The following is a 12,345-nucleotide window of genomic DNA, read 5'->3' on the forward strand; positions in this document are numbered from 1 at the left end:
GAGAGAGAGACATAGAGAGAGAGACGTAGAGAGAGAGAGAGACGTAGAGACATAGGGATAGATACGTAGACATAGATACATAGGGATAGAGACATAGAGATAGGTAGAGGGAAAGAGATATATAGAAAGAGACAGATGGAAAGATACATAAATTGATAGAGATAGAGATAAACATATATTGAGATAAAGATAATATAAAGGGATATACAGTATATAGAGATAAAGAGTGAGAGAGAGATAAAAAATAGATAATAGAGGGAAATATAGAGGGATAGATAAATAGAGCGATAGACAGACAGTGGGGGAGAAGAGGGGAGACGGGTAATGATCAGACAGGGGGGTTCGGTTCCATCCACAGCTTGCAGCAGGAGGAGAGGCTAAATGAGCTTGCAGCAGGAGGAGAGGCTAAAGGAGCTGATGGATCAGAGTGAGGGAGAAGAAAAAAAACAAGGGATGGAATAACTTACGGATAGTAAGTGTAAGAATAGTAGTCCCTTCTGGAGACGATAAGAAGAGGAAAGAGACCGATGCAGAAGAAGACAGAGAAAGAAGAGATGTAAAAATATAAACCATGCCAGCTGGCAGTGGGATGAAAAATGGGAATAGAGGCTGAGATGTGTCTGATGAGTCTGGCTGCACCAAGTAGGCCTGTAGGACACCTGTATAGGCTGCTATAACATACTGAGTAGGCCTGTAGGACATCTGTATAGGCTGCTATAACATACTGAGTAGGCCTGTAGGACACCTGTATAGGCTGCAATAACATACTGAGTAGGCCACTAGGACATCTGTATAGGCTGCAATAACATACTGAGTAGGCCTGTAGGACACCTGTATAGGCTGCTATAACAGACTGAGTAGGCCACTAGGACAACTGTATAGGCTGCAATAACATACTGAGTAGGCCACTAGGACATCTGTATAGGCTGCAATAACAGACTAGTAGACCACTAGGACATCTGTATAGGCTGCAATAACAGACTGAGTAGGCCACTAGGACATCTGTATAGGCTGCAATAACAGACTGAGTAGGCTACTAGGACATCTGTATAGGCTGCAATAACAGACTGAGTAGGCCTGTAGGACACTTGTATAGGCTGCTTTACTGAGTAGGCCTGTATGACACACATATAGGCTGCTATACTGAGTAGGCCTGTAGGACACATGTATAGGCTGCTATACTGAGTAGGCCTGTAGGACACGTGTATAAGCTGTATGTATAACACAGCACATCAAAGCAGAATTGAAAGAAGTCATTAAGTTGAATATGTCCATGTTTTCCTACATGTTAAAAAAACATGCAGGGTTAAAGCTAGAGCAAATCTAGCAATCAATTCTCTGAGAGCCATCTTCATGGTAGCTTAGAAGTGCAATAGGGGCTAATATGGAGACCAGCACCGTATTTCATCAAATCAGCATAATTCAACCTTCTTCTCAGCCATTCCATTGTGATAACTAGCCCTCAGTCTAAGTCCCTATTTAGCATGGTGGGGTTTCGGAATGTAAAATGGTGTTCACTTTCTTACAGACAGGTTAATTGTTAACTGTGGCAGTCGCCTGGAGTCTCAGTCTTGGGGTATGTCTAAATCAAATGTAGAGTAATGGTAGGGTAGGTGAACATTTAGGATCACAGGTTAATGATCACAGAAAGCACACCTTTCTTTCTTTCCTAATTAACATCCAATTCCAGAGGTCAGGTTGTTGCTTAGAGTGCATAATTAAGTGGCTAATTGAATTGCATCCACCTATAATTACATGCTTCACACTTGGATGGCCCTGTGGATGAGAGGTTTTTGGCCCCTCAGGTGCACCGTAGCAGAAATCTATTTGGCGCTAGCAATTTAGCACTACAAAGAAAAAAATGTAGCTCTAGCTATTGTGCTAAAGACAAATACAATGTTGTCTAGCTAGCTTACCATCCATTGATAATTAGAATGTAGTCCTAGCTAATGCAGGGTTGCCAACTTTGGGTTTTTGGCTGGAGTGAGACTCTTTGGCTGGAGTGAGATTAGACTACTAGACTCAGTCGCTCTAGATAGTGACCTATAGAGGAATATAATGTAGCTCTAGCTAGTGTACCATGGAGAATTATAATGTAGCTCTAGCTAGTGTACCATAGAATTATAATGTAGCTCTAGCTAGTGTACCATGGAGAATTATAATGTAGCTCTAGCTAGTGTACCATGGAGAATTATAATGTAGCTCTAGCTAGTGTACCAGAGAATTATAATGTAGCTCTAGCTAGTGTACCAGAGAATTATAATGTAGCTCTAGCTATAGAGAGAAATACTAAATCGCTCTAGCAAGTGCTTTAGAGCAACACAATGAAACACTTGCGGGTGTACTTTAATGGTGCGAAATAGCAAACAAGGCAGAAATAACCACGGCAACAACATCCAATAGGTTGATAATTGGTGTCCTCTGATGCCGTGTCTCAGAGAGAGTAAAAGAAACAAGCAAAAATAAGCCAAAAGAGGAGTGGGAGAGATGTGAGCAGTATGATACAGTAACGACTACATTATCCCTAATTGCCCCTACTGGGAGACAGCGGGGTTGACATAGTGCACGATCAATGGTTGCCGCGGTGCCCGAGCCATGCCCGCAAATGGGGCGTGCTGGACCGAACCTCCCTCAATACTGCCAGCATGGTGGAGCAGCCTCCACACCACCCGCTACTCACCCCTTCTTGATGACGATGATGACCGCGCCCAGCAGGAGGATGAGCACCACCAGACCCCCGGCACACACCCCCAGGATCAGCCCCATCTCCTCCGAGCGCTGGGTCACCTCCAGCGCCCGCCGGTGGTCCTTGCAGGCAGCTGGAAGTTGGGGCGGGGCGAGGTAGGGGTGGGGGAGAGGAGAGTGTGGGAGATTGGTGGAGGTGGTGGTGGTGGTGGGGGAGGTGGAAGTGGGAGGTGGATGTGGTGGACAGGGGGAGGTGAAGGTGGTTGTGTTGGGGGGGGGGGGAATATGGGGATGTGGTGGTGGTGGGCGGGGGGGAGTGGATGTGGTGGTGGGGGGGGAGTGGAGGTGGTGGTGGGGGAGAGGTGGAGGTGGTGGTGGGGGAGGTGTGGTTGTAGTAGTGGGCGAGAGTTGGAGGTGGTGGTGGGAAGGAGGTGGCAGTGAGGGAGTTATGGGTGGGGATAGTAGGGGAAGAGGTGGAAAGAGAGGGCCATTAGGAAAAGAAAAACAGAGTGTGATCTGGCTACCTTCAGATTCAACGGCTTAGAACGATTCAGGGACGGAGAACCGCTTCAGCAGGAAATAAAATGCATACACAAGGAGAAAGAGGGGAATAATTCAAAGCTATTCATAGATTGAAAAGAGTTTGCAGAAGACTCTCTCTCTCTCTCTGCCTTCCTTTCTCTCTTTTATTCTTTGTTTCAGATGTGCTCACACATCAATGCAGCTCGCATTTATGTAAGCTGTGAGATGGAATTCACTGAACAGCGATCTCTAGATTTATGAAATCTCTGCATGTAGCGCTCGATTGTAAATGCGTGACAATGAGCGAGACGTTCAAAGTGCTCTTGAAAGAAAATACCAAAAATAAAAATAATGATCTAAGGTAAAAGTGAGCTTGTATGAAGAAGAGAAAGACACTCGCATTTTTCAAGTTCAATGGGAAGTAAGGACGCACACACGCGGAATGAAGGTGAGCATACATAAATGATCCTTCACAACAATATCAACACTAAAGCGCATGTTTTAGTTTTAGTCTCTCTACGTCTACTCATCCACACAGACAGAATAGTCTCAAGGTGTCCTGGAGTCTGAGAGTTACTGGCAAAGGTCATTATGATAATTGCAGGTTATTCATTTCAGCGGCGGAGCACTCTACAGTCTATACTTATGTTAATGGGTCAGAAGATTGGCTCTTCTTTTGTCTTGTTCTAGCCGCACTGTGACCTAATTTCCGTGCATGGTGTCATCTTGTCCTCTAGGCCCTGACAGACCCAGCACCTAAGCTAACTCTAGTCCAGCCTAACTAGCCCAGCTTGTCTCTAGCCCAGCCTGTCTCAGCCCAGCTTATCTCTAGCCTAGCCTGTCTCAGCCGAGCCTCTCTCTAGTCCAGCTTATCTCTAGCCTAGCCTGTCTCAGCCCAGCCTGTCTCTAGTCCAGCTTATCTCTAGCCTAGCCTGTCTCAGCCCAGCCTGTCTCTAGTCCAGCTTATCTCTAGCCTAGCCTATCGCAGCCCAGCCTGACTCAGCCCACCCTTTCACTAGTCTACCCTGTCTCAGCCCAGTCTGTAGCCCAGCTTATCTCTAGCACAACCGATCACTTGCCTAGCCCTAGCTCAGCCCAACCTATCTTTCAGCCAGCAATTGGAAAAGTCAGAACAGGCCTGGGGACTCCTAGCTAACAGAGCAGTGGGGGGACAATGGGATTGGGGGCAGAATAGAAGGAAAACAGAGCTATGTTCCTGGGCTTATCTTTCCTCAGCCCTGGGCCTTTATAAGCCTCATCCCAAATACAGCTAAAAGTGGGGCAGTGTCTTTTGTCTCATCCTGCAAGATCTTTTTTTCTTCTCCCTCATAGAGGCCTGGGGTCTTTGAATATGGCAGTGTGATTCGTGTACTGGGCTATGGAAATAAACGCTTTATTAACCACATTGTGTGTTGGTTGGTTTGTTTGTTTGTTGGTTTCATCTCTCTTGCTGTATTTGTCTGTAGGGCAAAGGCAATGTTCTCTTTAGTCTGTGAACCACATCACTTGATGCTCCATGTGATGGGTTGTACAGGCGGAGGCCTGACAGACTGACGGCTGATCAAAGACGTTGCTTTGTTGTCCCGGAGCGTTCTGTTTATCGGTCTTCCCAAGGTGCCCCTGTGTCGTCAGATACCGAAACTCACTCCTAACCGACCGTTTACAAAAAAAACACCAAGAAATGAAGTTGAAAAGTCTATTTTACATTTCCTAAATAAATGCAGAGCACAGGGAATTCAATTTCGTGACGTTTTGGATGCATAAGAGGATTGTGCTACTCTTAGCCTAGAGTTTCCATTTAGCTAAACATAAGTATGGAGCAGATTTTTTTTCGTGCACGCAGCCAATGCCCGCTGTTGGAAATTGGCACTTACAGCTGAAATGGAAGGCTATTGTGGAATAGGAACTGCCAAGCAATGCTTAATTAAACTGTCACCTGGAAGTGGGAATGGAATCGGCTGCTTTGTTATCCGCGCTGTAATCACTCGCCTGTGTGCTTTGGTGAGTGATAGCAGCCCAGAGTATAGATATCACAGCCAGGGATGAAATAACCTCTGACCTGTCCCACCTTTAAATCACACTCTTTCTCTTGGAGATCCACCCATCAGTTGAAACAACGCCTTACTTCCTCTAAAACAATGTTATCTCGTTTTTAGATTTTTGTTCTCTGACTGGCTGACATTTGCTCATAAAAGATATATCAAAATCAAACAAAGCTTTAATTATTCCTTGTTTTTCCAAACCATGAATTGTTATTTCCTTCTTTTATTTCTGCTGTTTGTTCTTTTTGCAGGGCCTCATATGTGTCCCAAAAGAAAGCTGCCACTGTGCAATTTTCATCAACATGAGGAAATGGTTTCATTCAGAGCCTGGCTGTCCGATGTGGAACAGGAGCTTTCGGCTCTGTACAGGCTCTGAACCCTGCCTCTTTTTGGACCAAGAAAGAGAGGGCTTCACGAAAAAAAGGACAGCCCCCCGGCCGGTGAATTTATTTGCGAGGCTGTGCTTACTGTTGCAGTGCCAAGATGAAACTATCAATACGGGAGTTATATTCACTGTGACGGCGCACAGAGGCAGAAAGAGACGCTCCTCTGCCATCAGGGCGTAGTCATTTCTCCCCTGCCCTTTCCGCGTCCTTTTGAATCCCTGAGTGGAGAAAGCGGGCCTGGGGAGTGCCCAGTGCTTTTTGTGGTTGATGGGTTCAGGTAGCTGTTTTTGATCTGGAGGACTCTTGTAGACCAGACTGGGGTCAGAGGCTTCAGATGTAGCTGTCTAGTGTCTTGTGAGTGGGAACAGAGAAGCCGTCTTTGTAAAAGCACATTGACGCCTCTGTACCACGACCAGGATGAAAGCCCCCCACCGCTACTTGCATGTTGCGTTATCCTACCTTCGCAGTAATCCTAATTGAACACCTTCATGTTGCTATGATGGGTTATCATCAGTGTTTATAAGCAGATGTTATATGTTCTCTTACCTTTGCGAGCAATGCGTATGCAGTTGATTCTGGTTTCCTAAAAGAGGAGTAAAACACAGATGTCAGGGTGCATTTAAGATACTATATATACTGTATATATATATATATATATATACACTGATAGATAAGAACTTAATTTCATCCCATACATGAGAAATTCTGTTGTAACAGCAGCCCATGGAATATAAAAAGATGTAGTGATAAAATAAAGAAAGTTATAGCACTCTTTCAAACCACATTTCTGACGATAGAGCCTTGAGACCAACAGCACAGAAACTAATACAAGTATGGACCTAAGTTCAAGACAGACCAACAAGGTGTTCTTGGGGACAAAGAGCTGTGAGTTTGAGAAGGTAAGTGTTATTTCTCTCTTTTTTAAATGACGCCATTTAAAGTCATGAATAGGACCTTTGTCAAGCCAATCCAATTCACAACTAGAATACATTTTACTCCTCCACCTCGAGGAAGATACAGTATATCATCAAATGTAGAGATTCAGATGCCTATTCATGTCCTGCAACAACTATGTCAATCTAGCAATTTAGAATTTAGAAAGAGCTCATCAAACTACTCCAAATATTCCAGATTTAATTGAATTAAAGGTCCAGAGGGTAGAATTTGACATGAAGCAGTAGAGCGAAGATCCAGTGTATCACTATTTACATCCTCAAAATAGACATGGGTTCGTGGCATGTACTATAGGTGGAGCCAAGGCTTGCAAATTATTTGGTACCTGACACACCAACCAACTGTATCTATTATTTTTGTCTGGGGTCTGACACGTTAAAGGTGAGAGCCGCTTCTTTCCGTAATGTGTCGGAAAAGCGGAAAAGCTTTTATAAATGTAATGGCTCATTAAGGATCTGAGAACCCATGTTTGCAAGAAAACATGGAGCATGGTTTGAGATCATTTTGACATCAATCTCAACAAAAATTGTCAGCTGCAGTTAACGAGACAACGTCACACAATACATTTCCCTTGTGCACATTGCCACATTCAGTAGAGAGAAATAAGACAGCATTGATGTGTGTGTGATGTGTGTTTGGGGGGGGCCTTACAACCCAGCACCTTAAAAGAAGGACAAAATGGTGACGCAAAACGTTGTTTCACTCTGCGTTTGTGTGCACATGTGAGTGAGTCAATGGATGTGTGCATTTCGGTGTTGGTGTGTGGATGTGTATGAGGCTTTTGCGTGTGCCCCAATGAGTGTTGTGATGAAAAATGTGTGTGTGCGTGTGTGTGTGTGTGTGTGTGTGTGTGTGTGTGTGTGTGTGTGTGTGTGTGTGTATGTATGTGTGGGCATGTGTGTTTGTGCGTGCAGTGAGTGTACCTGCATGTGTGTGTGTGTGTGTGTGTGTGTGTGTGTGTGTGTGCTTGGTTGTAGGGCCATAGGGACATGTAGGAGAGGGCTGCATTATAAAAACCCTGATGAGTGGTAAAAAAGCCTGTGTCTGAATTCATGCTCTTTCAAGTGCATCTTAAGAAGAATCAATCAAAGCAATTACAGAAGAGTGACAGCCTCTCTCCAGATAAATAGTGTGGGTAAACGCCAAATATTATGGGTCCTGCTAAATGTTTTAACTATTCCCATCGCTGCCAGTGTTGAAAAGACTAGTTGTGATGCTGGCATGTACACATAAATTCACACCAAACTGGAGCGGGCCACACAGGCTCCTTTTTAATGAGCTGCAGTGTCAGCGAACATGATGAACTAGGAAGACGTTTAAGGTGCACAATCTATATTTAACAAGCTTCATAAACATCAGATCAATTACACCGAGACAGAAGATATGACAAATGATCAATACAGAGAAGATTGTAAGGCAAATAATGCACTTAGTTTATGAACCCATTTGGATGGATCTCGTATTCAATATTTGTGGGTTTCATTGCCAGCCAGCGTTTTTGGCCAAGAACAGAGACTGATGATTCTTAGACCATGACGATAGCTCCCATTACATGCTGAAGGGCAAATTAATTTCAGTAAATTTTAGTATTCACTTAATAATTCACATTCAAAATCAATCCAAATTAATTATTATTTCCTTACCAAACATTAAATGTCATGTCCATTTTTATTATATTTCTAAAACAGTTAAGAGAATTACTAGAATCTCAGATAAGTGCATGTATAAATATATCTCTTTTCAACCTAGAAATGTAGAAGTGTATGCAGACATAAACTAAGAGGACTTGTCATATCTCACGCCATGGAGCCCTACATGTGCTGTCACCACACTGTAACGCAGGTGACAAAGACAACACCCTAAGCCGGGTGACAGACACAACAGACTCTCAACCGGGTGACAACAACCATTAAGCAGCAGACACTCTGGTGTCAGGCCTGTTATCAGGATGAAGAGCAGAGAGTGTCTCTCTGAGGCATCTGAACGCTATGATGGATCACAATAGCAGCCTGACTTCAGTGACGGTGACATCACATCCAGGGGTACCAGGCATGCAGGACACCGGGGGGACAGTTCTGGATGAGTCCAGTCCGGAGCGGGGCTTAACGCCTGGTCAAGAGGGTCTGGACCACCTCCAGTAGAACAAATAAAATACGACTAATCCCGTCCGGTGCTGAAGCCAGCCCTGTCTAATCCCACTCTGAGTGGGCTGTTTGTGTGAAGTGCTCACACTGCACTCCCCCCCGTGTGTTTCTCCATCCGGGCGGAAAGACACGCCCGTCATCTGCCCCCCCTCTATCCCAGCCCCCACAGCTCCGATCAGCGGCCTTGCAACACAAACAACGCAGGCCCAGCCCAGCCGACCCGTCAGTAGATAACAGGGTTCAACAAGTCACATAGGGGCTGCTGGCCCTAACAACGCAATTCATTCATTCTCCTACTGATGATCTTCCAGAAGAACAGAGGCAAAAAGGCCCGTCCAGACTGAATTCCATTACTGTTTTTGTGGACATTGCACGGCAACATCTCCTCACTGCCCTGAATATTAGAGTAGCAATCTCCCATCTATGATCACCTGCACCTGTGTCCAATTACGCTTAAGTGATTGTCTCGCAGGCGCCAGATCCTCCTGTTAGGGCGTTCCGCATGGTACTGCTGCTCCCCGGGGCCTTCTTGGCAACAGGCCTTGTGCTTAAAAAGCAGTGTTTTGAAACATACTTGGAGTAACAGACTCTCGCTGATCCATGAAGGGCCCGCGTCAAAGTACTGCCAAAAGCTTATTGTCATGGCAACACAGGAGAACGCTACTTTGTTTAATATTTATAGAGGAAGTAGCTACAGCGGGGAAATAGGGTGTTAACAATGTTGAAGAAAAGACATTTTATTCCCCAAGAAATAGTCCCAAAATGCCAGACATCTCCCCATCAATCTTCCGGCTCAAACCAAATCAAGACTCTCGAGGGATTTATTCAATCCCCCACTCCACGTAATGCTTTGTTCCTTCCCTCACACACATCCACACTCACCCCTCTGAAGTTGCTCATGGCCTGGAAGTAGACGAGGTAGCTCTTGCGCGGGTCCAGGGGGGTGTTCCAGTAGCCGTTGTAGGTGTGGTTGTCCCCCACGGTGAAGGGGCTGGCCTCCGGCAGGCTGCTGGGGGGCAGCTCCGCCGAGTAGTAGTGAGGCGTCCCCCGCGCCTGGGCCTCGGCATGCGACATGGGCAGCGGGAAGCACTCCTGCAGCCTCAGCTCCCGCTTCACCTTCTTCACGCTCTCCTCCTCCACCACCACCTGGTAGGTGCTGCAGGAAGGAGGGACGGAGGAACACAGCAGGTCAGCGCTCCCGTGTTTCCAGGCGCACATCCGGCGGCAGGAGAGTCTAGTGGATACTAGGGTGTTTGATGGAAAAGCCTAACGCATTCACCGTGAGCTGCCACTGAGTTCACGGTCTTGGCTTTGGATAGAAATGTCAACATTTCAGTAAAGACATCATGGTCTTTGTTCTGGCTCCCTTGTCGCGTTTTCCAGTATCTTCAGACGATGGCGGCATACTATGTACTGTAAACAGTACTACAGTGTGAACTGTCTGGTGTACTATTAGAATGTGAATATGCATAGTGGATATGTGTAACTATGATTTACACTACATCCTATTTACACATAGTACAATACAAACTACTCCCGCCTACTAGGCTGGAGATTCGGATGCAGCCTATGTGTCCTCCAACTAAAATTGTACTACCTGTGGCTATTTATGTTATGTTATGTTATGGTGTCAATGACTTCTGATTCAAAGTAAGACAACTATATTGTCCATATTGTCTCTGTGTGCCCACACACACAAACACACACAGGATATACACACACACACACACACACTAGCATGCATGAGTGTGTGTGTGTGTGTGCACACTCGTGTGTCAGCAAGTATGTTTTTTGATCAGCCACACACAGAAATCACGCAGTTACGCGCAGTCAAGCAGCCGAAGGAATAACAATGAGGCCAAGCCACACGAGTGAAGAACTCTCTGCAGTGAGCTTGATCTCAGGAGGGGAAGTTTCTTGTGTTTTTTTTTCATCGTCTCTCTGATCCCCGGGTCCTACTGAAGTAAATATAAAGGCACAGAGAATAATTTCTCTGCCTCTCGTTAAACTCACGGATAGCAGCATTGTTCAGATCTTGCATATATATATATTTTTATACATATTTATTTCTATAAATATCTATAAATATCTATCTATATATATATATATATATATATAGGGTTAGGGTTATCTATCTATCTATCTATCTATCTATCTATCTATCTATATATATTATCTGTATATTGATGAAGACTCACCTGACGGGGGCTCCTCTCCCCTGGGCCGGGCGGAGCAGGACGGTGATGGTGCTCTCTGTCTCGCTGAGGGGGGAGGGCATGTCCCCGTAGTCAAAGGTGGGGGCTGCCGGCACACAGACACACACACACACACACACACACACACACACTAACTTAATATCCTCTACACATCAATGTGCTCCACTGACACGTCCACACACACTTGCCCGCTGGATCGGCTGGGACACAGAACCTGATCCGGTTCATCCGGTCTTCTGGTTCCACATGAAAGTCCCAGTACCCCTCCCTCCCGGGCCTTGTAAACCCGATAGGCCGTGGTCAGCCAATGCTGCTGAACAAACCACTGCACCCTCCACACCTCCACCCACCTTCACACATCCTCTCAGCCACCTACATCCTCTCGCTGCTTGAACGGTGGTGCCTGTGGTTGTCGTGGATACACATCCAATTAAAAGTCTTGCAAGATCACACACAAATCGTTGCCGCTCGTCATTTAGAAGGAATGTAGCCGACGTGTACAGTTGTGAGCAAACCTGTGATATACCACGCATATATATATATATATATATATATATATATACATATATATATATGTATATATATATATATATACACACATATATATATATATATATATACATATATATATATAGAATAAATATATATATTTAAATACATATATATATTTAAATAAATACATATTTATTATTATATATTAATTTATATATTTGAATACATAAATATATTTCTTAGTAATAGCACAACTCGTGAGGGAGAAGATTCTACGACGGGAACACTTGCTTAGTCTACTAAAAGGTGACCAACATTTGAGCTCAGGCTGCTGATGCTGATGAGGTTGACATCCTAAAAGCAGAGGGTGCATTTAGTGACATTTAAAGGTGTGTGGGGCTGTTTTTAGTGACATTAAGGGGGTGTATTGCTGTTTTTAGTGACATTAAAGGTGAGTGGTTCTGTGTACAAGTCAGACAGTTGGATGAAAACTGCCAGCCTGTTTGAGGAGATGATTTCTCTAATCCGCCACAGGGTACACAGCTGTCAGTGGCGGCTGCTGGTCTTTCAAAGAGGGGAAGCTCATTTTCGGCCTACATCATATAAATTGTCAATTTATGTATATGTAAATTATGCTCTCTGTTCTCTTTCAAGGAAATGCTCTGTCATACCAACTAGCTGTCTTTTCCAGTGACTTGACCAGTGTCCTCTCAATGGTCAGCAGAGCTCGGCTGCTTAAACGGCCTTGGCCCATTGTGTTAGGTATAGGACTTGAGCCGCTTTAAACAGGAGAAGCTCCTTTATACACCTGCAGATGTAGCTCTAATTGTTGCCACTAATGAGAACAGTTTGCAAAGCTGAGGTATTGCACTGTCCAACTCCATGTCTTTAAGGAACACCAAGA

General features: G+C 44.8%; 1 protein-coding gene across 1 annotated transcript in view; it reads right to left on the reverse strand.

Moving 5' to 3' along the window:
• ptprub (protein tyrosine phosphatase receptor type Ub) overlaps positions 1-12,345 on the reverse strand; it is a 143,083-nt gene that overhangs the window by 31,699 nt on the left and 99,039 nt on the right. The window contains exons 11-15 of the mRNA XM_084471924.1: positions 10,932-11,034; positions 9,616-9,889; positions 6,182-6,218; positions 2,681-2,819; positions 468-497 (exon numbers count right to left, since the gene is read on the reverse strand). Coding sequence (XP_084328050.1) covers positions 468-497; positions 2,681-2,819; positions 6,182-6,218; positions 9,616-9,889; positions 10,932-11,034 — 583 coding nt within the window. The remainder of the gene's footprint in view (positions 1-467; positions 498-2,680; positions 2,820-6,181; positions 6,219-9,615; positions 9,890-10,931; positions 11,035-12,345) is intronic.

This window comes from Micromesistius poutassou (genome assembly GCF_964030765.1).
Source record: "Micromesistius poutassou genome assembly, chromosome: 8".
NCBI classification, from domain to species: domain Eukaryota; kingdom Metazoa; phylum Chordata; class Actinopteri; order Gadiformes; family Gadidae; genus Micromesistius; species Micromesistius poutassou.